The following is a 23,543-nucleotide window of genomic DNA, read 5'->3' as shown; positions in this document are numbered from 1 at the left end:
ACCCTTCCATCTCTTAGTACTTTCATACCACCATGAGGCTTTGCCCAAGTCTTTGTCAAGATCTAAGAGCACAGGCTCTAACCTAGAAATGAATGAGGTTCATGAATAAATCAATGTGTGTATAGTTCTTAGAATAGTACCAGCACATAATAAACACCTGATAAGCTTAGCTATTTCTGTCATTATTCTTAACTATGCAGCCAAGGAGTCTCAGCTCAGGTACTGGGCCCAACCCAAAGGTGCCCTCAACTACCAGACATAGCAATCCTATGGTTTTTTCAGAAATGGAAGTTTTCCATAGTCAAATCAGAGTTCTCCCTTCTTCCTTAATAAATGCAGAAGAAAACAGAGCTGAAAATTTGTTGGCCTAGGGCCTAATACTGAGGCAGGCCTGAACTGAGGTTAATGACCAGAAATCACAAAGAATGAAATGTACTTCACACTTCTTTCTGAACCAAGAGAAAGAAGATTCTCAGAAAAGTCAAAATCAATTCAATTCAACATGAGATTTGAAGTTTGAGATGAGAAAGTGGGAGAATTCACTGAATTTTTAAAAGGTAAAATACAGCTAGCTATTATTGGGAGAAAGATTGTTTCTTCTTTTATTCTTTTAATAACCAGGCTTTCTAGAGGCATACTTATGTCTTTTCATGTACCTTGAATGGTTCATCTCACAAAAATCCAAATAAACTGAAAGAAACCCCGATACGGGCAATAAAAGCATATAAGATTAAAGAAAAAAAAAACCCAGGCTTTCTATAATATTGATGATTTTAAAAATAATATAGTGATCATTCTTATCCTTTGATTTTTAGTGATTTTGCTGAAAACTACATGCTTATGTAATAGGATTTCAAAATATTTTTATTTATATTATGGAAAGCTGTTAATAACCTGGCAAAAGCTCTTTTAAGTATACAGTTGAATGTTTTAATAGACAATTTTACATGCTTACTATTATGTTCTTTAAATTATGATTTCATGCAAATATCCTCTCTTTGTAATTATATTTAGCAACCCAGATTTATATATTGGTCTCCTTTGTTTTCTTCATGGACTATCAATCACAGTTTATTATCTCAGTTAATCATTTCGATACTATTAAAGCTTCAATCCACTCCGAAATAGGCACTTATTATTTTCTTTCATTGTCTGAAATCCTCCTCAATTTATTATGAGCATATTTCTTTTCTACATGCAGTAATTCAAACTTATGTTAATTAATGAAAAAGAAAAAAAAATCATCAATATAAAATAGACTGGGTCTTTCTCACCTTCTGAGATGGCCCACACTCTGTCTGTGGAGTGTGTTTCTCTCTAAATAAATCCACTTCTTCCCCATCACTTTGTCTCTCACTGAATTCTTTCTGCAATGCGACATCAAGAACCTGAGCTTCATTAAGTCCTGAGACCAGCTAGACCAACTCCTGCTCATTGTCAACACCGTTGGGGACATCTTCTGTGCCGTTTCTTTGCGACAACTTTTGGGGCACTAACAACTGGTTGGGAGACTACTTTGAAAGTGATAGCATCTAAAATCAAACTAAGGCCCCCACCCAGGTGGAAGATGGTAACTTCAGGTAGAGTATGATTCCTGAAGCAACACCCTGTTACCTCACCACCAACCAATCAGAAGAAAATCTGCACACAGTGGAAGACAGAAGACTCTGACACCCCTTCCCCAAATGATTAACTGCGATTAACTTCCCCTTATCCCTTTAAAAACTTTCATGATCAAGCAGAATCTTGGGAGTGGTTCTTGGATATGAGTCTGCCTTCTCCCCAGGTTGCTAGCCTCCTGAATAAAGCAATCTTTCCTTTACAACCAACCAACCAACCAATAAATAAATAAATACATAAATACATAAAATAAAGTAAAATAAAATAAACTAGTTTTGTGAAATAAAAGAAGCTGAACATGTCAAACGTAAATGGAAACTGACCAGGAGAATTTTAATTTTGACAATAACCATGTAAATATTTGAAAGACAAGCTATAATCAGAAAGAAAATCTGAAGAAAATTTGTATGAACATTTTTGCAATATGGAGAATTTTGACATTGAAATACTTTCCAATTAAAGTCAAATGTCTTCCTTGAGTCCAAATGCCATATTCATTTAGTCTTAGATATTGAATAGGCATGAAGATTAGAAACATACATAAGACATGATCACCTGTCATCTCTGCCTGTAAGGAGCTCAGAGTTCGACAAGAGAGAGAGATAAACAATTATGATGTAATACGTTCAGTATTTAGAAACAATTTTTGGAAGGTGGGAGTGGAAAGAGGAATTTATAGAAGGCTTTGCAAAGGAGATATTTGGTCTCCTTTGCAAAGAAGAGGCAGTTGGTCTCCAAAAGAGGACAGAAAGGACAGTAAGAAAGAACACACATACTTTGCTCTTTCTCTGGAGCACAAAGGAGAAAGAGCAAAGTACGTGTGGGGAATATGAACAAAAATCATAAGTAACCATATAGAGCATACTAAAAATATAATTTTTACACAACAGGAAAATAGAAAACTATCAGATTTTAAGCAGAGGAATAATAGATAGGTGTATTCAAAAACTAGGTTCAGGTGGAGGATAGAGAAAATGGGAACAGAAAGACCATTTAGATATCTTTTGTAATAATCTAGGAGATGGCTGAATTTAGGGAGCCTTAACAGAGAAACATAAATTCAAGAAATATTTAGAAGGGAAGGTCAGTAGGAGTTAGGTATGTACTTGGGGGTGGGAAAGGCTAAAAAGAATTAAGAATGATTCCTAGATTGCTGGCTTGAACAATCAGACGAACAATGGTACAATACACTGAAACAGGGAACACACAGGTAGGAGGAGGCTTGCAGTGGGGCAGGAACAGTGGTAATACGGGGTTTGAGATGTCTGTGGAAACCTAAGTGGTCATACCAGTAACTTCAATCTACAGGTCTAGAAGAGAGAGATATGTCGTCTTGAATTACACATTTGGGAGTCTTAGGCAACTAACTTAGAAGACTTTCAACAGCATATAATTAATTTTGCAGAAGTACAACCATCATGTCTAGAATAAATTATATTCAATTCCTTTACTGGCACCAGGATAGAGCCTATTCTAAAAACCCACTGCCACAAAATGGGCTTCTTCCTGTCATGAATTATATTTTCCTATTTATTTATGGCTAACATCTCTTCTTATCATTATTTAATTGCTTCTTTATAGAAAGGAGAATACCTACCTCTGTTATGATAGCTTTCACCACATTATAAGTGCATTATACCATTTAGAATATATGAAGAAAAATAATTGAATATATAGTAACTCATCAACAATGTCTCATTTTTAAAAATGTTAAGGAGTGCTTTGCCCTCTATTTGGTTTTTCTTCTTTTTAAATCATAAAGTTGCATTCCTTGGAAGCTTCTTTGATGAGGCATGTTTTGCTGAATTTTTTTTAACCTAACAGATGTTTGGGTAGTTAAAATTCCTCATGAGTATGGTATCCCGTGGTTTTCACAACCTAAGTGTTACCCCAGGAATTTTCCTTTCTTGCTGTCTTCCAGTCCTGGTGGTCTATAGGAGATGCACATTATGAGAGTCCCATTTCACTCCATACTAAATTTCACACCCACACTCTTTTAAAGTTGTACATTCCCTCCGCATTATAAGTACCTATTGTGCACCACAGAGATATTTAACAGCTTCCATTGTGCATTCCTCCCCGACACACAACTCAAATTGCTTTTGAGTATAAGGATAATCAGAAAAATAAGAGATGAGTAAAATAAGCTATAAGACTTTAGTGTTTCAAGTTAAATATTTCTGCCATTTGTAATTTCTGTGCTTATGTTTGTATCTCTGCACACTTAGCATGAAGTACAGAGTAATGGGCATTATACAGATGATTTAAGCAGAAAAACAATTTGGTTTCAATTATCTAGATCAGAGTATGTGGGAGAAAGAAATGTTAGCTTGAGCTGACCGAATGTTGCTTCTTTTATTCACTCCAGTGTACAGTGGCAGATCTAGATTCAGAAAGTAACCCAATGTAATTCTCAGCCTGCATTCCAACTTTGCTCCCTGCATCTTCAATTTGAGTGCTCTTCTTTATGAGCTCAGAGAGAGTTAATACAACATATTTTCTTATTCTACAAGTCATTTGAGAACATCTTATAATATTTATTATTCCAACTGGTGGTCTTCTTATTTGAGCTATTCAAATGTTGAATAATCTGACCTCAAACTAGCTATCAATTGCTAGCTCCTTATCAAAGAAGCTCCAGGTTTTGATAAGAAGTTCTGGGAATAAGTGCTTGGGCACAACTTGATGCTATTAGAGTAACATGCACAAATCTGAAATAGTGATTTTATACTAAGTTATACTGTTGTTTAGTGTTTTCCATAATTCAGAGGAATCATTCATTTTCATTGTTTTATCTTCTTATAAAACAACATAACACTTTTTTGGAATCAATGACATAAAAAATCGTATTAAATTTCTTCATCCAGATTACTTTTTATGTTTGCAAAATGTCTGTCATGCTTTTCATCTTTGGTATGTAGAATCAACATCTAAGCATTACTTGCTTTCAATCTTAAAAACATTACTACTCTTCAAGATTTTTGTTGCTTGACTGTTCTTATTTCTCATATTCTTATACAATATGTTAGTAGTTCACTATATATATTGTCTTGCAATAATATATGTAGTGTCTTTCTGTCTTTCATATCAAATGCCACCTCAGAGTATCTCTCCTTGGCTTAATAAATAAAACTTTTTTACCATACACTTATGAAATTCAAATACATTTATCATTAGAAAAAAGTCCCTTTCATTTCTGAGACTAAATGAAGAGTGACCAACTCATTCTCATAACTTTCAAAATTAATTTATTATTACCACCCCCATATGAATACTCAGCTGAAAAGCTAATAAGTTTGAGAATGCCAAGAAAAATAGTAAGTCTGTTGTAACAAATTCTGAAATATATAAATCTTTTCATTTTTCTCTCTTAATCACAGTGGTAGAAAGGCAACTTTCCATGTATCCCCTTTTCTATCTTATTGATAAAGAACAGAGTAGAAAATTAGTCCTTAAGGATAAAGAACAATAAAAGGGAATAGGAGTAGCATAGAAAATCTACTTAACTACTGATAAATTTTTTTCACACCCAAGTACTCTCTGATGGAGAAGTCAAATTGTGGCAGTGAGATACCAGACCGAGAGAGAAGAAAAGTACCAGATAATAGTCAAACTGGTACTCCATACGAAGGCACTCTTTCGATTAGTCATCAAGTAAAGATCTGGGAGCTGGGGTGAAACAGAAGCCAAGATTATCCTCTCCATTCCATCAAGAACTAACAAATCAACCAACTAACCACCGATGGCAAAGGAACACATCCTAATAAAACTAGAAAAATAATGCTATTTATTTTTTAAAAAGCTCACACCGATTGTGAAATATTTGAAATATTCTACCATTATTCTTTTAAACCAGAATAGGCAAAGTGGAGTAGTAGGGAATTGAAAATGACCAAATTCTAGTGAGTGGGTCATAGACCTTAAAGTGGGGTTGGAAGTGGAGGGACTCAGGGGGGAAGAAATGACATTCAAGCAGAAAGACTCTCAAATTTTCAGAATAAGAATGGGGGATTCTTTAAAAATCCAACTTCCCGGGCTTCCCTGGTGGCGCAGTGGTTGACAGTCCGCCTGCCGATGCAGGGGACACGGGTTCATGCCCCGGTCCGGGAGGATCCCACATGCCGCAGAGCAGCTGGGCCCGTGAGCCATGGCCGCTGAGCTTGCACGTCCGGAGCCTGTGCTCCGCAACAGCAGAGGCCACAACAGTGAGAGGCCCGCGTACTGCCAAAAAAAAAAAAATCCAACTTCCCAGTTTCATTTACCAGCTTTTGAATTGGTCAGGTTATATGTTGTTTTATGCTAATTGAACATCTTCCACCATCCTGTCTAGAGTACTTGAGGAAATGATACATTTAGAAATTCGAATTCCTGGCTCACTGTAGCAGGCTTCTGTCCAAGTGAGACGCTCCTAAGGAGTGGGACGGGAACCCTGAGTGGCAGCAGATGCACAGGCATATGGTCTATTTTAATCAAAGGTAACCAATGAGCTGCCCACAGGCCAGATGTGGGCTACTGACATGTTTGGTTTGAAAAACTAAATGTTTTTAAATTTTAAAAACTTGTTACAGCAAGAAATTAAGTATTTTCACATTAAAAAATCTAACTTTCCTATTTCTTTGAAAACATCCTAAGTCCTAATAGCATGACTTCTCTATAAGACAGTAATCAGACAGAGGTGAGTAGTGGTTGCCCCTGTAGACGGCACATTCTGTTAACCTGCCAAGGTTTCCACCACTCTCAGTCGCCTTACATCAGCCTGCTTCATTCATTATGGTACCTGACTGATGTCTTCAGGTAACTTCAAGTTGTCCCTGGTCACTTGTAATTTTGGTTATTCTTACTGGCTGAAGCAACTAAAATTCCGAACTTTACCTATGTTCTAATCTCTAAGCATCTGTTTCTTTCTGTTTTCTAGTCAATTAGATTATCATAGTTATTTCTTCTCAAAGTTAACAGGCTCAAAATAACCGTAATTACTGACTAAACGCAACCTGCATTTGATTTTTCCGTATTTTCCTTTTCTTTGTTATGGCACTATCATCCTCTCTATCCCCTGCACTGGAAAACAGTTCACTCTGCCTCCCCAATTTTAGCTTATTTAATCAAGTTTAACACGTTCAGGAAATATTTATGGAGTGCCTGCTGTTGCCAGGCACCATTCCAGGCAATAAAGAAACAGCAATGGTCAAGACACCTTCTAAAAATAAGCAAATACATATAACTAAAAAATGATCAGGTAATTATAAATTTTCATTAAGATAAGATGATATTCTAGAAAAAAACTGTATGGCTCTTTTAGATTGGGTGGTCAGGGAAATTCATTCTTAGCAGGAATCATTCAAGTAGAAGTATACATTATAAAAAGCTGCTCATGCAAAAACAGACGTGGAAAAACATTCCAATCCAAACAAACAGGGCCAAGTTCTAGTACTTTCGTGTGTTCAAACAACACAAAAATTATCCAGTATGAGTGGAGGATAATGGTAAGTGGGAAAATGATTATGGATGAGGTTAGAGTGTTCGGTAAGAGCCAAGTCACATAGGGCTTTGTTAATCATGTTAAGAAATTTAAATCTTATTCCAACAGCAATGGAAATTCACTGAAAGGCTTTTTAAACAAGGAAGTGACATCATCTGATTTACATTTCAAAAGATCAGCGTGAAAGCTAAGGAGGTCAGGTTAACGCAGTGGTAGCAGTAATGAAGGATAGGACTAATATGCTGGTAATGCAAATGGAGGGATGTGTTTAGATAGCATGGTTGAAATAAATCATTGGCGGAGTAGAAGAGGAAAAGAACACTGCCTAAATTTTCATTTTCTGCATTCGGACGATGAGACTTAGTGTTTAGACCACGTTAATTTTGAGAGGATATTAGACACACCTTCCCAATGATGTCAGTTAAATATACTGATTGGGTTCCAGGGAGCAATCAGAACTGGAAATAGATACTTGAGAATAATCACTATATAAGTAGACTTTAAAGCCATAGGACAGGATAAGGTCACTTAAGGTAAGATCTCATAGGGGTTGTGTGTTGATAAAGAAAAGGGCCAATGAAAAAGAAAAAAAAAAAGAAAAAGAAAAGGGCCAAGTATATTATCTCTGAACACTCCAACACTTAGATTTAAAAAATAAGAGAGAGAGAGAGAGAGAATAAGCAAAAGAGACTGAGAAAGAGCTATCAGGGAGGTGAGAGAAAAACCAGAAGAGCAGATCTCACAGAAATCAAGAGTCCAAAAGCCACAAAGAAGAGAGGTTGGACGACTGTGTTGAAGGCTGAGTTGTCTGGATTCTGTCTCAAATGTTGAATTGCATTAACAAACATTCATTGAACATTTACTATATAAACATTATGCCAGGTACTCCGGGGAATAGTAAGAAGATACACATTTGGCAACCTAAAAAATAAAGCCTCTAGATCAAAGTTTATTTCACGGTTTATAAAGGTCTACAACAGCATCTATTTATCACTGAAACTCTATGTGTGTGTGTAAGCCTAAAGTCACTGAAAACGTGGTAAAGCCTGGCATAAAAGCAGCAGAGCTTCCAGATACGAGGGGGAAATGTAGGCATAGACGAAGGGTACTTGATGGCTATCAGTATAGCCTAATGACAGACCACTTAGAGGATCACAATGCTTTTTGTTACAATATAAGACTCTAGGACCTTGGTACCACTCTGGGAGTTTGAGAAAAGCCCTAATAATGACTGAAGTTGAATTTCCCATCGGGATTCAATTAAGAAAAAATAAATGCTATTATGGTTAACGATGTTTAAGCAATTAGGGCAACCAGTTAATTTTAAAATATAAAACTAAAGTTACAAGAGCAATCTTTACCTATATTTTGAATGATTTCTATGGAAAAACATTTAAAGAGCTTTTTCTTGAATGCAGAAGTATACATACATATACAGAACAATACTTACGACCAGGCAGGGTTTGTGTAGATATCCAATTTGACGCATCGCCATAGCCGGCATTGGTGCTGGCAGCCACTTGGAATCGATACCATCTAAATTTCTTTAAATCATATACTGTCTCTTCAGTTAGGTCAGCTTCGTAGAGGTATTGAACTTTTTGATATTCAACACATTCTTCAGATTCCCATTCTCTGCATTTTTGAGCCCGAAGTTGAGTGGTAATCTTATAATTTTGGAAGTAGCCAAAGATAGTGTCAGGTCTCATCCATGTCAATGTTGCACTAGTTGACTGAACATCAGAAAAAGCAATATTTGTGGGAGTGCTGGGAACTAAAAGTTGAAGGGAAAAAAAAGGGAAAACAATTGGAATTACCAAACATTGTGTGAACAGGAGGGAGAAATGGGATTTACAAATATTCCTTTACTATGCACGTAGTGGTGATCTCTTATTACAACTGCCCTTAGATTAATATCCCCACATTTAATAAGCAGAAACTTAAGGTGATACTTCACAGAGCAATGGTCCAAAGGGTTAGGGGACAAAACACTTGTGATGTTTTTATTCCTAATTTTGCTCCCAAATTCACTCACAAGTTACTTATAAAAACTTACTTTGGTTCCTTATATAAGCACTGGTACAAAGAAAAATTGCATGCTCATATAATCCTATGTACTTTCCGAGGAAGGGTCTGAGTTTTTAATATTCAGTTCCCAAGAAAGACGTTCTTATATTTAAATGACTAGATAGACACAAACACATCTTACATATAGTAGATGTTGATTATAAAATAATTTAAACAAGATTATTAAATGAATTAATAATGTATACAATTAATTTTTATTTTATCTTGCACATAGTTAAAATTAGTATAACCCTTTCTAGAACATCATCAAGCACACTGACATTAATACACAGAATAAGGTATCTGTATATCACCTACAACCACATGGTCCTACTTGGAGGCATTTATTAGATTTCGTATTAACCACTGGTTTGCTATATTCATACCGTGTGTCAGGCTCTGAGGCTGGTGTTAGGAAATCAAGATACATAGGCTTATGTCTTGTTTTCAAGAAACAGTCACTTATTAGACAAGTATAATAATATAAGTGTGTTATGCTTAGAAATATAAAAGAACAATGAATTAAGTGACATGGGCACTTTTTTCATGCCTGTCCTTGTATATGTGCAAGGACCTTTTCTCAGAAGGCTGAGATAGAAAGACTGATAACAATGACTTGTATGAAAATTACACAATTCATAAAAACTATATGTTAATATGTGCAGTAAAGATAAGAAAATTAATGAGTTAGAAAATTCATTCATAAAAGTCATTCATTCCTAAACATATCATATTAATTCAGATTTCAATAAATACCTAATGAGCATCTAATTTATGCCAAGTACTACTGTAGGTGCTGGGAATACAATAATACAATGAACAAAACAGACAAAAGTCCCTACCCTGGTGTAATTTACATTCCAGAGGTTTATATACAACACAAGTATAAATAAGTATTATATATAGTATTTTGGATGATGATTAGTGTTATGGAAAAAAATAAGAAAGGGAAAAAGGAGAAAGAGTTCAAGGATAATGAAATGAAGACAGCCCTTGGCCAAAAAAGCAGAAAGCGTGACTGATTAGGAGACATGAAGTTCCTGATGAAGGTGGGGAAACTAACCATGTGACTGTTTGGAGGAAGAACATTCCCAGCAGGGGGAAATGTGTGATTACAGGCCCTATGTTGGAATCATGCCTGGTATATCTGAAGAATAAAAAAGAGGCCAGCGTGGCTAGTAGGAGGTGAGGTCTGAGAAGAAACACCGAAGCCTTGATTATATACGACATTGTAGAACTTTAAGACTTTCACATGAGCAGAGGATTTACAGGCTCTGAAGTATGTTTTCACTCTAGCTACTGTGTTGAGACTAGACAAGGGAGAGAAGGATGAAAACAGGGAGAGTAATTAGTAGGCTATTTCAGTGTCAACACAAGAGATCAGGATGGCGTGAGGCAGGACTGCAGCAGCAGAAATGAAAGCAAGTATTCAGATTCTGAATATAATTTGCAGGAGAGCCGACAGGATTTGCTGCTGTGTGACATGTCAGGTATAACAGAGAGAAAGGAGTAGAAGAAAGCTTTAAGGTCTTCGGGTTAAGCAAACAGAAAGACGAAGTCACTTAACCAAGAAGGGGATGACTGTGAAAGAAGTAAGCTTTGGTAAGTAAGATTAAGAATTTATTTTGAGCATGTTAACTTTGAAATGCCTAGCAGATACCCAGAAGGAGATGTCAAATAACAGATGGATGCATGAGTCTGGAGTTCTGTAGGGAGATCTGGACTTGAGTTAAAAATTTGGATTTCCTCTTAATTTTTTTTTACTGAACTATCTACAGACCTATTGCTTGTAAATTTGCCTAAACCTGGAAAAGAAGAGAAAGTCTAATGCAATGGAAAACAAGTAGTAAATTACTTAAAGCCATATGATCAGATTCAATTACTCTGTTTTCAAATACTAATATTTATCATCAAATCTTACTGTATTTAATTGAACAGTGACCTTTAAAAAGGTAGCTCTACAAACAGAACACTTATAATATGACTTACAACACATTATCTTTAGTTATGCATAAGAGCAATGAGAGAAAAACTTATTTTAAGGAACAATTACCTTTATAGAGGAAGAAGTTTTAGAACTGACTAAAAAGTAGAGTTTCCATAATTTATTGAAATCCCTCAGCCACTAAGTTTGAATTCAGACCTCTTGGAGATAAGGCACATTTTCAAAATATTCTAACACAAAGCAGAGAAATATGACTGATTTGGGGGTTCAGGAAAAGTGTTAAGAGAAAAGGTTGCATGTGAGAGGAGATTCCACTAAGTGTAAAGGTAGAGATTCAAGAAGAGGGGGGTAATGTGATCTAAGTCAAGTTTACAGCTTATAATTGACACTGGCAATGACAAAGAGAAATAGTCTGAGGACATACTATGGCACAGGATTACAGATAGCTTCTCAGGCAATGGAAAGCTGTCAGGGTGACAGAATCAGATGTTCAGTAGTACATTTTATCAAGTCTAGTCTGATAACTGCAAACAGGAAAAGGGACAAATTCATAGAACATTTGATTTGTTCAGCAAAGAAAAAAGAAAATGATAGCAATAGGAAAGAGGTGAATTTTTAGATCTATTTTGGTGGTAGAATCCATAGAACAGGCAAATGAATCAGAAGATCACAGAATCAGAATCTGAAGGAAACTTAGAGATGATCTTGGTCAACCTGTCTTGTTTATGGGGGCAGATGTCCCCCAAGAATTTTGGTACCTACACCTTCTTCCAGTTTTTCAACCAAACACTGATAGGTGCTGATGCAAAAAAAATTTTTTGCAGCTGTAATTAAGATCCAAATCAGTCAGGGAGAGATAATCCAGTGGGCCTGATTTTATAACGAGTCCTTTAAAAGCAGAGAGTTTTCTTTGGGTAGTTACAAAAGAGGAAGTTAAGTATTCTAAGCAAGAGATTAGATTCAATGTACAAACATTTCTCCACGGCTGGCTTTGAAGAAGGAAGGGACCACCAGGACATCTCTAGGAGCTGAGGACAGCCCTTGGCTAAAAGCCAACCAGGAATTGGCTCCTAGAACTGTAAGAAACTGAATTCTGCTGCAACCATGTGAGCTCGGACAAGGACCTGTACTCCACATGAGAACACAGACCATGGATAACTTCATTTGACCTTGTGAGACTCTGAGTAGAGAATCCAGGCACAGCATACCCAGACTCTGACCTACAGAGCTGTGCTCTAATAAATGGGTGCTTTTTTTTTTTTTTTCGGTACACGGGCCTCTCACTGCTGTGGCCTCTCCCACTGCGGAGCACAGGCTCCGGACGCGCAGGCTCAGCGGCCATGGCTCACGGGCCCAACCGCTCCGCGGCATGTGGGATCTTCCCGGACCGGGGCACGAACCCGTGTCCCCTGCATCAGCAGGCGGACTCTCAACCACTGCGCCACCAGGGAAGCCCAATGGGTGTTGTTTTAAGTCACTAAGTTTGTGATAATTCATGACACAGCAATAGAAAACTAATACAAATTCACTCTACCAAATGACCAATCTCTACTTATCTAGCCTGTTCTTAAATATACAGAGCAAAATCTTGAGGGGCTTTATTTTAAAATTGATTTCCAGATAGCTCTATTAGTTTGTACAGCCTTCATTATTTTGAACAGATATCTACCTTCCTATAAATCCTAATTCTACACTGAACACCCACCTCAAATAGTCCTAGTCCTATTTTCCTCTCCACTTTACTCCAACATTTATACCGAAGAACTAGAAAGGTTTTTATTCTGCATTCATATTAATAAAAAAGATTGAGCAATTACTCCAAAATATATGTTTATTTATATATTATATACATATATGAATGCCAACCATAATTAGATTATTTCTTTGAAGGTCTAGATTAATTCTTGGAACACAACAGGCATTTAATAAATATTTTTGAAAGTAGGAACAAATGAATAAGAGGGTATAACAGGAGACTTGATTTAGATAGATGGTCAGGAAAGGTTTTCCTGATGAATTATAATTTAATCAGAGATCTAACAGATAAGATGTAACTTCCCAGGGGAAAAGCATCAGGGTGTTAAGACTCTGAGGAAGAGAACATGGCACATTGGAAACATGTAAAGAAGGCTGCTACAACCACAAGGAGATGAAGAGGAAGACAGAAGGTTGGAGATGCAGGCCAGAATCAGATAATGTTGAGCCTTGCAGTCTGGATTCAAGATTTTCAGTGTTATCCTAAGTGCAGTGGGAATACTTGATAAGTTTTATATTGACTTTTCATTTGCATTAAAACCATAGACAAGGGCTTCCCTGGTGGCACAGTGGTTAAGAATCCACTTGCCAACGCAGGGGACACAGGTTCAATCCCTGGTCCGGGAAGATCCCACATGCCGCAGAGCAACTAAGCCCGTGCGCACAACTACCAAGCCTGCGCTCTAGAGCCCGCGAGCCACAACTACTGAGCCCACGTACCACAATGCCTGAAGCCCACGCACCTAGAGCCCGTGCTCTGTGACAAGAAGCCACCACAGTGAGAAGCCTGCGCACCGCAACGAAGAGTAGCCCCCACTCGCCGCTAGAGAAAGCCCGTGCACGCAGCAATGAAGACCCAACGCAGCCAAAAATAAATAAAATAAATAAAACCATAGACTCTGCTCTTCCCCATGAGAGCAAGGGACTGTGGTCCAGACATTTCCCTTTCTTTCCAGTCCATCACTAACTACCCCTTTCATGTTTCAATTTCCTTTTCCTAGGGTTTACTAAGCAACTAAAGGTGGAAGGAAAAAAGGATGCATTAGCTATTCAATGAACTGGAGAAGGCAGAGGAGGCTACCCTTTCCCCATATTTCATCAGGCGGGATGACTAGATGCCCATGGCTCGCTAACCAACTTTTTTAATACCCTCCAGTGTTTAGATTTCAGGAAAGAAAACTAATGGCAAAGTTTGTTGCACAGTAAAAAATTTTCAGCAGATTAATATTTGTCCACAGACTCCACTATTCTCCAAATAAGTGTTACAGAGAAGAAAAGGTCTAAATAGGACAGTACTTTAACTTGACAAAGAAACAAGATCCATACAAGAGTTATTTCTAACCTGGCTAAAGGAAGGGTAACAATAATTGCAACTGCTTTCCATGTGACAAGCTCAGGGATGGGCCTTGCACGGGACACCCAGAGTCTGGCACGTATGGGCACTCAGTCTGGCACATATGGGCACTCAGTAAGTGTTGATTATGTGAATAAATCATGGTTCATGAAATAGTCCTTTGGTTTCATGCAATACAAAATTTTGTCCACATTTTTCACTCAAGTGTATTTATAAAGATGAACAAGAAATAAATCTAATCTGAGGCCAAATATGTACAACTTGTAGACAATTTTTTTCAACAAGGCTACCTCAGACGCACACACAAATGACCAGCAGTATGTAGGCCTCATTTATATCCAGCATCTTCTCTTTTGATGAACCGTGTGTTGAACTAGACTATTTCAAGGCAACCGCCCTATTGAATTACAGATACAAAAAGGATTACACTCAGTTTAGCATGGAGAATCAGATTTCCATTCTTTAAGAATGACTAAAAACCTCAACCTTTTTCTATCCACAGATGGTACTCATTTGAACACATCATTCCATGCTTCCTGGAATAATCATGCAGCTTGTTTAGATTTTCTAAACATGACTGAACTGTGATGAAGCGATCAACATTCTCTGCCAAGGTATTCCGTAAATTACATTTTTATTCATAAATTATTCTTACCGGCGAAATACTTTCATCATGGTTGAATTGAAAGTCTGTAGATCTATCTATACAAGTAAAAATTTGTTACACTTTAAAGGCATGCCAGTTTTTAGTGATTATTTAGTATATTCCACTTAGAAAATGAAAATGTGTATAAAATGTAATTATTCTCTAAACTTCTGAATATCAATTATAAGAAGTTGCCAACCTCTTATGATAGGATGGTAGTTTGTACTGACTTCTCACTGACCTGGTTAAGTATACTAACATGGAAGACCAAGTTTCCTTAAATCTTTAGTCATGACTATATACATGTATCTTCAGGCAAAGATATACTCTCTTTTAAGCAAAACAGGTGTCTGAAAAATATATAAATACTTATAAAAGTTACAAAAGTATCAACACAATCTTTCCTAGTTTATTAAGAATATTTTTGTCTCTACTAATTTTAAACAAACTACAAAACACAAGGTACAAATATATGATCTGAACATACACAAACAAAAGTACAGTTTACTAACACTAACATAATATGGATCAATATAAACATAGAAATGCCTGAAAAGTCGGGTGCAAAGAATATTTCCCAAACCAGATATACATTTTGCACTAACCTGAATTTAATCAATATCATTTACTAGACATTCAGATTGAGTGGTATTGGCAAGTTATAAGTCTTAGGGTATAAGCCCTTCTTCATACATATATAAAAGTAATTTAGCTAATAGAAACTATCACAAATAGGTGATGCCAGGAGGAAGGCTCAATGGAAGGAGAAGATCTGGGAGCTACAACTTAAAGGAACAACTGATGATTAGTACAGATGAGGAAGAAATAATGTTTTAAGTACATTAATATAGGGAGAGATATATAAATGGCAACAAGATGTTTGTCATGGTCTGGAAAGTATACCAGACTGGAGAAAAGAAAGTCTAAGGAAGTCATAAGAAAAAAGTTGTGGGCGGTGTAATATCAAGTGTGGTGCTACTGAAGGGCACTGAATGTTGGAGAGATGAATTTAGATGACTACTGCAGAACACAGAGAACAACCGACAGATTCACCGGTAGAGTATAAACTTGAAGAAAATCCTGAGCCTCCATATGGCTAGTCATTAGGAAACAGTAAATGTGATAGAAACTGGTTAGATACTGTATATATGCAGTACAATGTAGACTACAGTGATAAAGAATAATTAGGAATAGAGCTAAAAGGCCAAAGAATATTGGCAAAAATGTGATGATTTATTGGGCAGAGAAAAAAATAGGAGTAAAGAAATGGAATCAACCCAGCAATTAGGTTAATAGATCAAATGTACATTGTACATGTCCTAGAAGTAGGCTATGATTTGGCTCTGACGTTACAGAAGATAATACAAAGGAAAAAATTAAGACTGTAAATCTCTGTGACCATAAATAAAGACAAATTAAATGAGCAAGAAACATGAAATAAACTCTGGTATTGAGATCAAAGGTAGATTTCTCCCCCAGAAAAGCACATAAACAATACCATGTAATTTAATAAACAGCGTCCTCAACAACATCCTTACATAGTAAATTCTAAGTATGTTTAACTTGGCTCTTTCTTATAATGTCTCTCAATATGGGTGGGCGGAATAATTATCAAACGCATTTTTGTAAAACTATTTCTTTATAAGTTCTAATTATTCAGTTCAGGTATACTTCTCTCTGTCGGTTTGGCTTAATTCAGAGATAGATTTTGGAGTAGCTGAAGCAAAACTTACCAAAATAGGCTACATAAACATGATTTTAGGTGATACTACAAAGCTGAGAATATGGAATGACACACTTATTAGTATGCCAAATTAAGTCATTTTAAAATATCCCATCTGCATGTCTTTCATGCTTGAGAAAGTATCTATAAACAGAACTAAAGTTTTCTAAAATAATTTTTAAGTGTCTGTCACAGTGCATGTATAGATGGACAATTGGGGACCCAAAATTCTATGGACCACAGCTATAACAATATTAGTTATTAATCCAAAAATTATTGAAACGTAACTTATTTATAAAAATATCTCAGTAAAACTTCTGGGGAAAATGTCACTTTTTCTTGGAGAACTCAACAAGGAAAATGATAATACATATTCTATTTGGAGACAAAGTGAGTTGATTTGTTTTACAGAGTCATTAATTTGACAGCTCTATATAGCAAGTCATCTCCTGAGAATACCTATCAAAAATGACAACTTTGTTTTGAAATAGTTCATCACAAGCAGTTCTTAGGGGAATAATTATATAGCAGAATTAGTCATCTATTAAGACCACTCCTACAACACCTGGAGACTAAATTGAACCATTGACATTGATGAAACAATGAGAAAGATATATGGGTTAGTGATAATGTGCTTGAGGATGGATATGAGTAAATAAAATGCTAGTTTCATATCTTGTTAGCATGAATAAATAGAGCTGTTTTGGGAGAAGCTTAGGTTAGAGTAAAAGGTAGGGAAAAACAACTTGGGATAAATATGTATATATAAGCTTTGAAACCATGAGAGTGAATTAACATATAAGGGGGTGGTATTTATAGTATCAGAAAAGCAGGCGATAAAAAAAAAAAACTGAGTCTCTGTCAAGTCAATAGTCAATCCAGGCTAAATTATCAATAAAATAGGAAAAAGAGATCATAAAAAACTCACATAAGCCAATAATGTTTGGCACACATTGGTACTTAAGAAATATTTGTTTAATGAATGAATAAATGAACAAACTAATGGATGGATACATGGATGCATGGATGAATGCATGGATTTCAAGAAGAAAATATCACCAATGTTGACTGATGAACAAGTGTCACCAATGCTGATTATAATCAAATGCTGCTTAAAACCATTCTTTTCTAAAAACTGGCTGTACAGAAAACCTTGATAGGTAAAGTATACAAAAGGAGTCCTGGATGTAAGTTTGGGGAAAGCTCTACAGGACAGAAGAATTTGGATTTTTCAAGGATTCCATAAGAGAAAGGGGGGGGGGGAGGGAGGGAGAGAGAATACAAGGAAAGAAGGAAAGATGTAAGCAGAAACAATCAATAGAGGAGAAAGGATCAAAGGATAGAGACTGGAGGCACTGTGAAATAATGTAGCCAGTAGAAAAATTCCAGATTGCCAAAATATTTTCAAGAACAAAAATACTGTTTAATTTAAAGTCATGTATATTATTGCAGTGTAAACCCTTCCTCTATGTACTCACAAAATGTTTGGTAAGGCTATTATACATAAAAGTGCACAGTGTGATTAGAACTGTCAAAATCGTGCAAAAAAATTTTGCTGCAGTAGTCAAAAATTTATGTAAAAATATTCCATTATCCAAACCTAATAAGTTTGAGGGATGTTCTGATGATGCCAGAATAGCTTGTGTCACACTAATCCTTCTGCAGATAACAGCTATAAACTCTGTGGCGGAGGGAGGGACAGCTTCTGGCTTGTGGTGTCAGGGAATGGGATGCAGGATTGCCAGAGTAGTTCAAAAAGGAAGAAGCCACAAAGGCATTAGACCCAAATTACAGTTCTAAATTCCCTGAAGATCCTTGGCCAATCTCATAATTGTGGAAGTATGAAGGATATGCCAAGAAGCAAAGTGGAAGGCAACAGATGAAAAACTTACTAGAAATTTTAGTTGCTTCCCAATGCAGAGGAGATAAAATTCAGAATTTGAATCCCACCAAAGTAAGGAATTGGTAAACAGCAGGCCTCATTTTAAAATCCCAAAAGGGCCATACATTTACTTTGCTCTATGTCCCAGGATTAAGGAATTCTCTCTACAAATAAGGTTGAAACCAAAATCAAACATTCACAAAACTGTAATTCAGTAATTTAATGGCCTATTTGAATAAAAAGCCAACACCCTTCAAAAGAAGATACCAAAATCCAGAGTTTCTGCACAATGTCACAAACAATATCCAATTTAAGTTAAAAATTTCTAGGCAGGGCTTCCCTGGTGGTGCAGTGGTTGAAATCTGCCTGCTAATGCAGGGAACATGGGTTTGAGCCCTGGTCTGGGAGGATCCCACATGCCGTGGAGCAACTAGGCCCATGAGCCACAACTACTGAGACTGCGCGTCTGGAGCTTGTGCTCCACAACAAGAGAGGCCACCATAGTGAGAGGCCCGCGCACCGCGATGAAGAGTGGCCTCCGCTTGCCACAACTAGAGAAAGCCCTCACACAGAAACGAAGACGCAACACAGCAAAAATAAATAATTAATAAACTCCACCCCCAACATCTAAAAAAAAAAAAAAATTTTAGGCAGGCAGGAAAATTACTATTGACAGGAAAATGTGACTTGTAGTCAGGAGGAAAAAAGTGTTCAATAGAAAGAGATCACAGGATAATGCAGGTGTACGAATTAGTAGAAAATTAATTTAAAGAAGCCATTATAAATATTTTATTTGACTTAATGGAAAACAAAGCAAATGGGGAATTTCAGCAGAGAAATGGAAGTAAGGAAACAGAAATAAAGGGAAATTCTAGAATTTAAAAGTATAATACCTGACATGATATTGGATTTGTTTAACACCAGATTAAAGATGGCAGAATACAGTCAATGAACATCATGTCACATCAATAGAACTCCAATCTACAGAATAAAGGAAGAAATGTGAAAAAATTTAATAAAGCCTCAGTCACTTAAGAGGTATGGAATTAGAGTCCCAGAAGAAAAGAAGATGGCAGAAAAATAATTTAAAAAATAATGGCCCAAAATTTCTCAAATTTTAGAAAAATATTAATTTACCAATACAAAAAACTAAATGAACCCACAGCAAAATAAATGCAACAAAAACCACACTAGCCATATTATTGTAAAACTGCTTAAAAGTAAAGATAAAAAAAAAAAACTTGAAAAGTGTCCCCCAAATAACATTTCATACACAAGAGCTAATGATAAAAATGGTGGTTGACATCTCATCAGAAATAATGAGTACTAGAAGACAAAGGAAATACATCTTTAAAGAGACAAATATTGGGTGGGAGAACTATCAACCCAGAATCTTATATCCACAGAAAAAGACCCTCAAAAGTGAAAACAAAATAAATCTATTTCCAAATAAATAAAATCTGAGAGAATTTGATGCTAGCATACCTGCACTAGGAGAAATTCTAAAGTGAGTTCTTTAGTTGAAAGGGAAATATTAGCTGTAATTACCTGTAACTCATAACTACTGGAATAGAAGAACACCAATAATGATAATTATATGGGAAATACATGGTCTTTTCTTAATTTATGTAAATGTCTACTGGCTCTGTAAGTAAAAATAATACCATAAATTGTGGGATTTACAATGTAAATATATGTAAATCATTTAAAATATATAGATGTCAAATGTATGACAAAATATATGGAATTGTACTTTTGCAAAGTTCATATATTTTATGTGAAGTTGTAGAATATTAATTTAAATACAATAAACTAAGGAATTATATTGTAATCCCTTGATCAACCACTAAAAATAATGACAAGGAAGTATAGATAAAAATCCTATAAAGAAATTAAAACAGAAAGCTAAAACCATCCAATTAACCCAAAGGAAGGCAATAAAGAAGGAACAGAGGAACTAAAAAAGAGCTAGAAAACAAATAGCAAATAGAACTAAACTCAACTAAATAATGACTTTAAACATAAATAGATTAAATGCTCCATTTAGAAGACAGAGATTGTCAAGTAAGATAAAAATAGAAGACCCAATTATATGCTGCCCACAAGAGACATAATTTGTCCACCAGACACACAAATTAAATATGATACAAATAATTCAAAAGTAAAGATAGAAAAAAACATACAAAGCAAACAGTAAACTAAAGAGCATGTGCCTATATTAATACCAGACTAAAGAATCTTTAAGACAAGGAGTGATCTAAAGATAAAAGAGACAGTTTATAATGATTAATGGATCAGTTAGGAAGTTATAACAATTATAATATGTGTGTGTTTAATAAAAAACTTTGAAGTACATGAACCAAATACTGACAGACTTGAAGAAATAGACAAATCCACAATATATTTGGATATTTTAATATTTCCTTATCAATAATATATCGAATAATTTTTGTTGAAAAGTGGTAAGAATACAGATTTGCAAAACATTATCACACTGAATTAATACACAGAACATTATGGACAACAATTGAAGAATAGACATTATTTCAAGTGTGCATGGAAGAATATTCAACAAGATAAATTATATGCTGAGCCACAGAAACTGCCCCAACTAATTTTTAAAAATTAAGTGTTACAGACATATTCTCTAACAATAATGGCAATAAATGAAAAATTGATGACATGTGGCTATCTAGATAAGTCCCAAATATTAGAAATTAAATATATTTTTAAATAACCATGGCTAAAAGGAGAAATTTCAAAGGAAATTAGAGAATATTTTTATCAAAAGAAGTCAAAATTTGTGATACATAATTATTAGGAGATTTATAGCTGTAAATGATTATATTTGAAAAGAAGAAAGGCTTAAAATCATTATGTAAAGTAAAATAAACTAGCTACAAGAAGATAAATACTGCAAGATCTCACTTATGTATGGACTCTAAAAAAGTCAAACTCATGGAAACAGAATAGAACAGTGATTGCCAGGGGCCAGGGGAGTGGAGGGGAGATAGTGGGATGTTTGTCAAAGGGTACAACTTTCAGTTATATGAATAAGTTATATGAAAAAGCTAATGTATAGCATGGTGACTATAGTTAATAATGATGTATCAATATTACATTCTTGAAATGTGTTAAGAGAGTAGATCTTAAGTGTTCTCACCACACACACACACACAAAAGGTAAATATGTGAGGTGATGGACAGGTTAATTAGCTTGATTGGGGGAATCATTTCACAATGTATACATATATCAAAGCACTGCACTGTATACCTTAAATATATGCAATGTTTATTCGTGAATCATACCTCAATAAAGCTGGGGAAAAAAGACAGAAAGAAAATTATGATAAAAATACAGAAAAAAAGAGCATATTAAAAGCAGAATATTTAGAGGGAAGAAAATAATAAAGATCAGGACTCAGTGAAATAGAAAATAGATAAATAAAAGAGAATATTAACAAATTCAAAAATTAGTTCTTCAGAAAAATTAATAAAATTTGTAAACACTTGTCAAGCCATATATAAAAGTATAGTGCATCTGATCAAGTGTGGTCTATCCCAGGAAGGTAAATTTCACTTAATATTATAAAAGCTAATCATATAATTTACCACAGTAACAGAATAAAAGAGAAAAAAGCATTCGATCATGGGCATCTACAGATATCCTACAGCACACATCATACAAAATAGTGAAGGATGGATGCTTCCCCTTTTGATTGGGAACAATGCAAGGATGTCTGCTTTTACTACTTCTATTTAATATAGTACCAGAGAGTCTGGCCAGTGCAATATGGTAAGGGAAAAAAGTCACAGGGCTTAGAAAGAAAGAGATAAAAATTACCCTAATTGTAGATGAAGTGACATTTTTAAATGTAGAAAATTCTAAAGCAATTTATAACAAAACCCTTCTCGGACTAATAAGCAAAGTTAGCAGTTGTAGGATACAATACCAATAAACAAAATCAACTGTATTTCTAGATTCTACATCAAACAACTGGTGACTAAAATTAAAACGTTAAATAGGAATAATTTTAACAAAAGACATGTAAAATTCATTTGCTGAAAACTACAAAGCACTGCCGAAAGAAATTAGAGTCTAAAAATAGAGACATATACCATGTTCATGGACCAGATAACTCAATATTAAGATGGCATTTCTCCCTAAATGCATGAATAGATTAAATGCAATCCCAGTGAAAATGCCACAGGGTTTTTTTTGGTAAAAATCAACAAGGTGATTCTAATAATAAAATGTATATGGAAATACAAAGAACTAAAATAGCTAAAACAACCTTGAAAAAGAACACATTTGTAGAACCTACACTACCTGATTTCAAGATTTGTTATAAAACTGTAGTAATCAACACAGTGTGGTATTCATAAAGGTATACAAATCAATGGAAGAGAATATATTCCAGAAAGAGATTCAAGTGCATAGGGTCAACTGATTTTTGACAAAGCTACCAAGGTAATTCAGTAGGGAAAAGGAAAGTCTTTTAAAAAGTTTTGGAAAAATTGAATGAATATATTGAAAAGGAACTTTAAATCATATCTCATACTATACACATACACAAAATTTGAGATGAATTATGGATATAAATATAAAAGCTAAAACTGTAAAATTTCTAGTATAAAAGACAGGATAATATCTTCATGACCTTGAAGTAGACAATATTTCTTAGGACACAAAATGTACTAATGTGAAATTAAAAATTGCTACTTTGGATTTCATCAAAATTAAAATAATCTGCTCATTCAAAGGTACCATTAAGGAAATAGAAAATCAAGCCATTGACTAAGAGACAATATTTGTTATATATACATCTAATAAAGGACTTGTATTCAAAATATATAAACAGTTCCTATAACTCAACACCAAAAAGAAAAGCAACTCAATACAAAATGGGCTAAAGACTTGAATGAAAACCTGTCAAAAATGACAGAACAATCCTCACGTTGCATGTTCTAATATGCTTGAATTTCTGTTTTTATGGTTTAATTAAATAACACCTGTCTGCCCAAAACAGGGGTTAAACTTTGTTACCTTTATACATTAACTATGAGTTCTT

At 35.2% G+C, this 23,543-nt stretch overlaps 1 protein-coding gene across 1 annotated transcript in view; it reads right to left on the bottom strand.

Annotated features, from left to right (window-relative positions):
* The window catches only part of PTPRQ (protein tyrosine phosphatase receptor type Q), a 192,189-nt gene that overhangs the window by 79,454 nt on the left and 89,192 nt on the right, over positions 1-23,543 (bottom strand). Inside the window, exon 26 of the mRNA XM_027108215.1 lies at positions 8,550-8,873. Coding sequence (XP_026964016.1) covers positions 8,550-8,873 — 324 coding nt within the window. The remainder of the gene's footprint in view (positions 1-8,549; positions 8,874-23,543) is intronic.

This window comes from Aethalodelphis obliquidens, unplaced genomic scaffold, assembly GCF_003676395.1.
Source record: "Aethalodelphis obliquidens isolate GAN/ISIS:26980383/991018 unplaced genomic scaffold, ASM367639v1 scaffold8, whole genome shotgun sequence".
In the NCBI taxonomy this organism is placed as follows: domain Eukaryota; kingdom Metazoa; phylum Chordata; class Mammalia; order Artiodactyla; family Delphinidae; genus Aethalodelphis; species Aethalodelphis obliquidens.
Note: the sequence above shows the minus strand (reverse complement) of the source record. Positions and strands in the feature narration are given on the sequence as shown.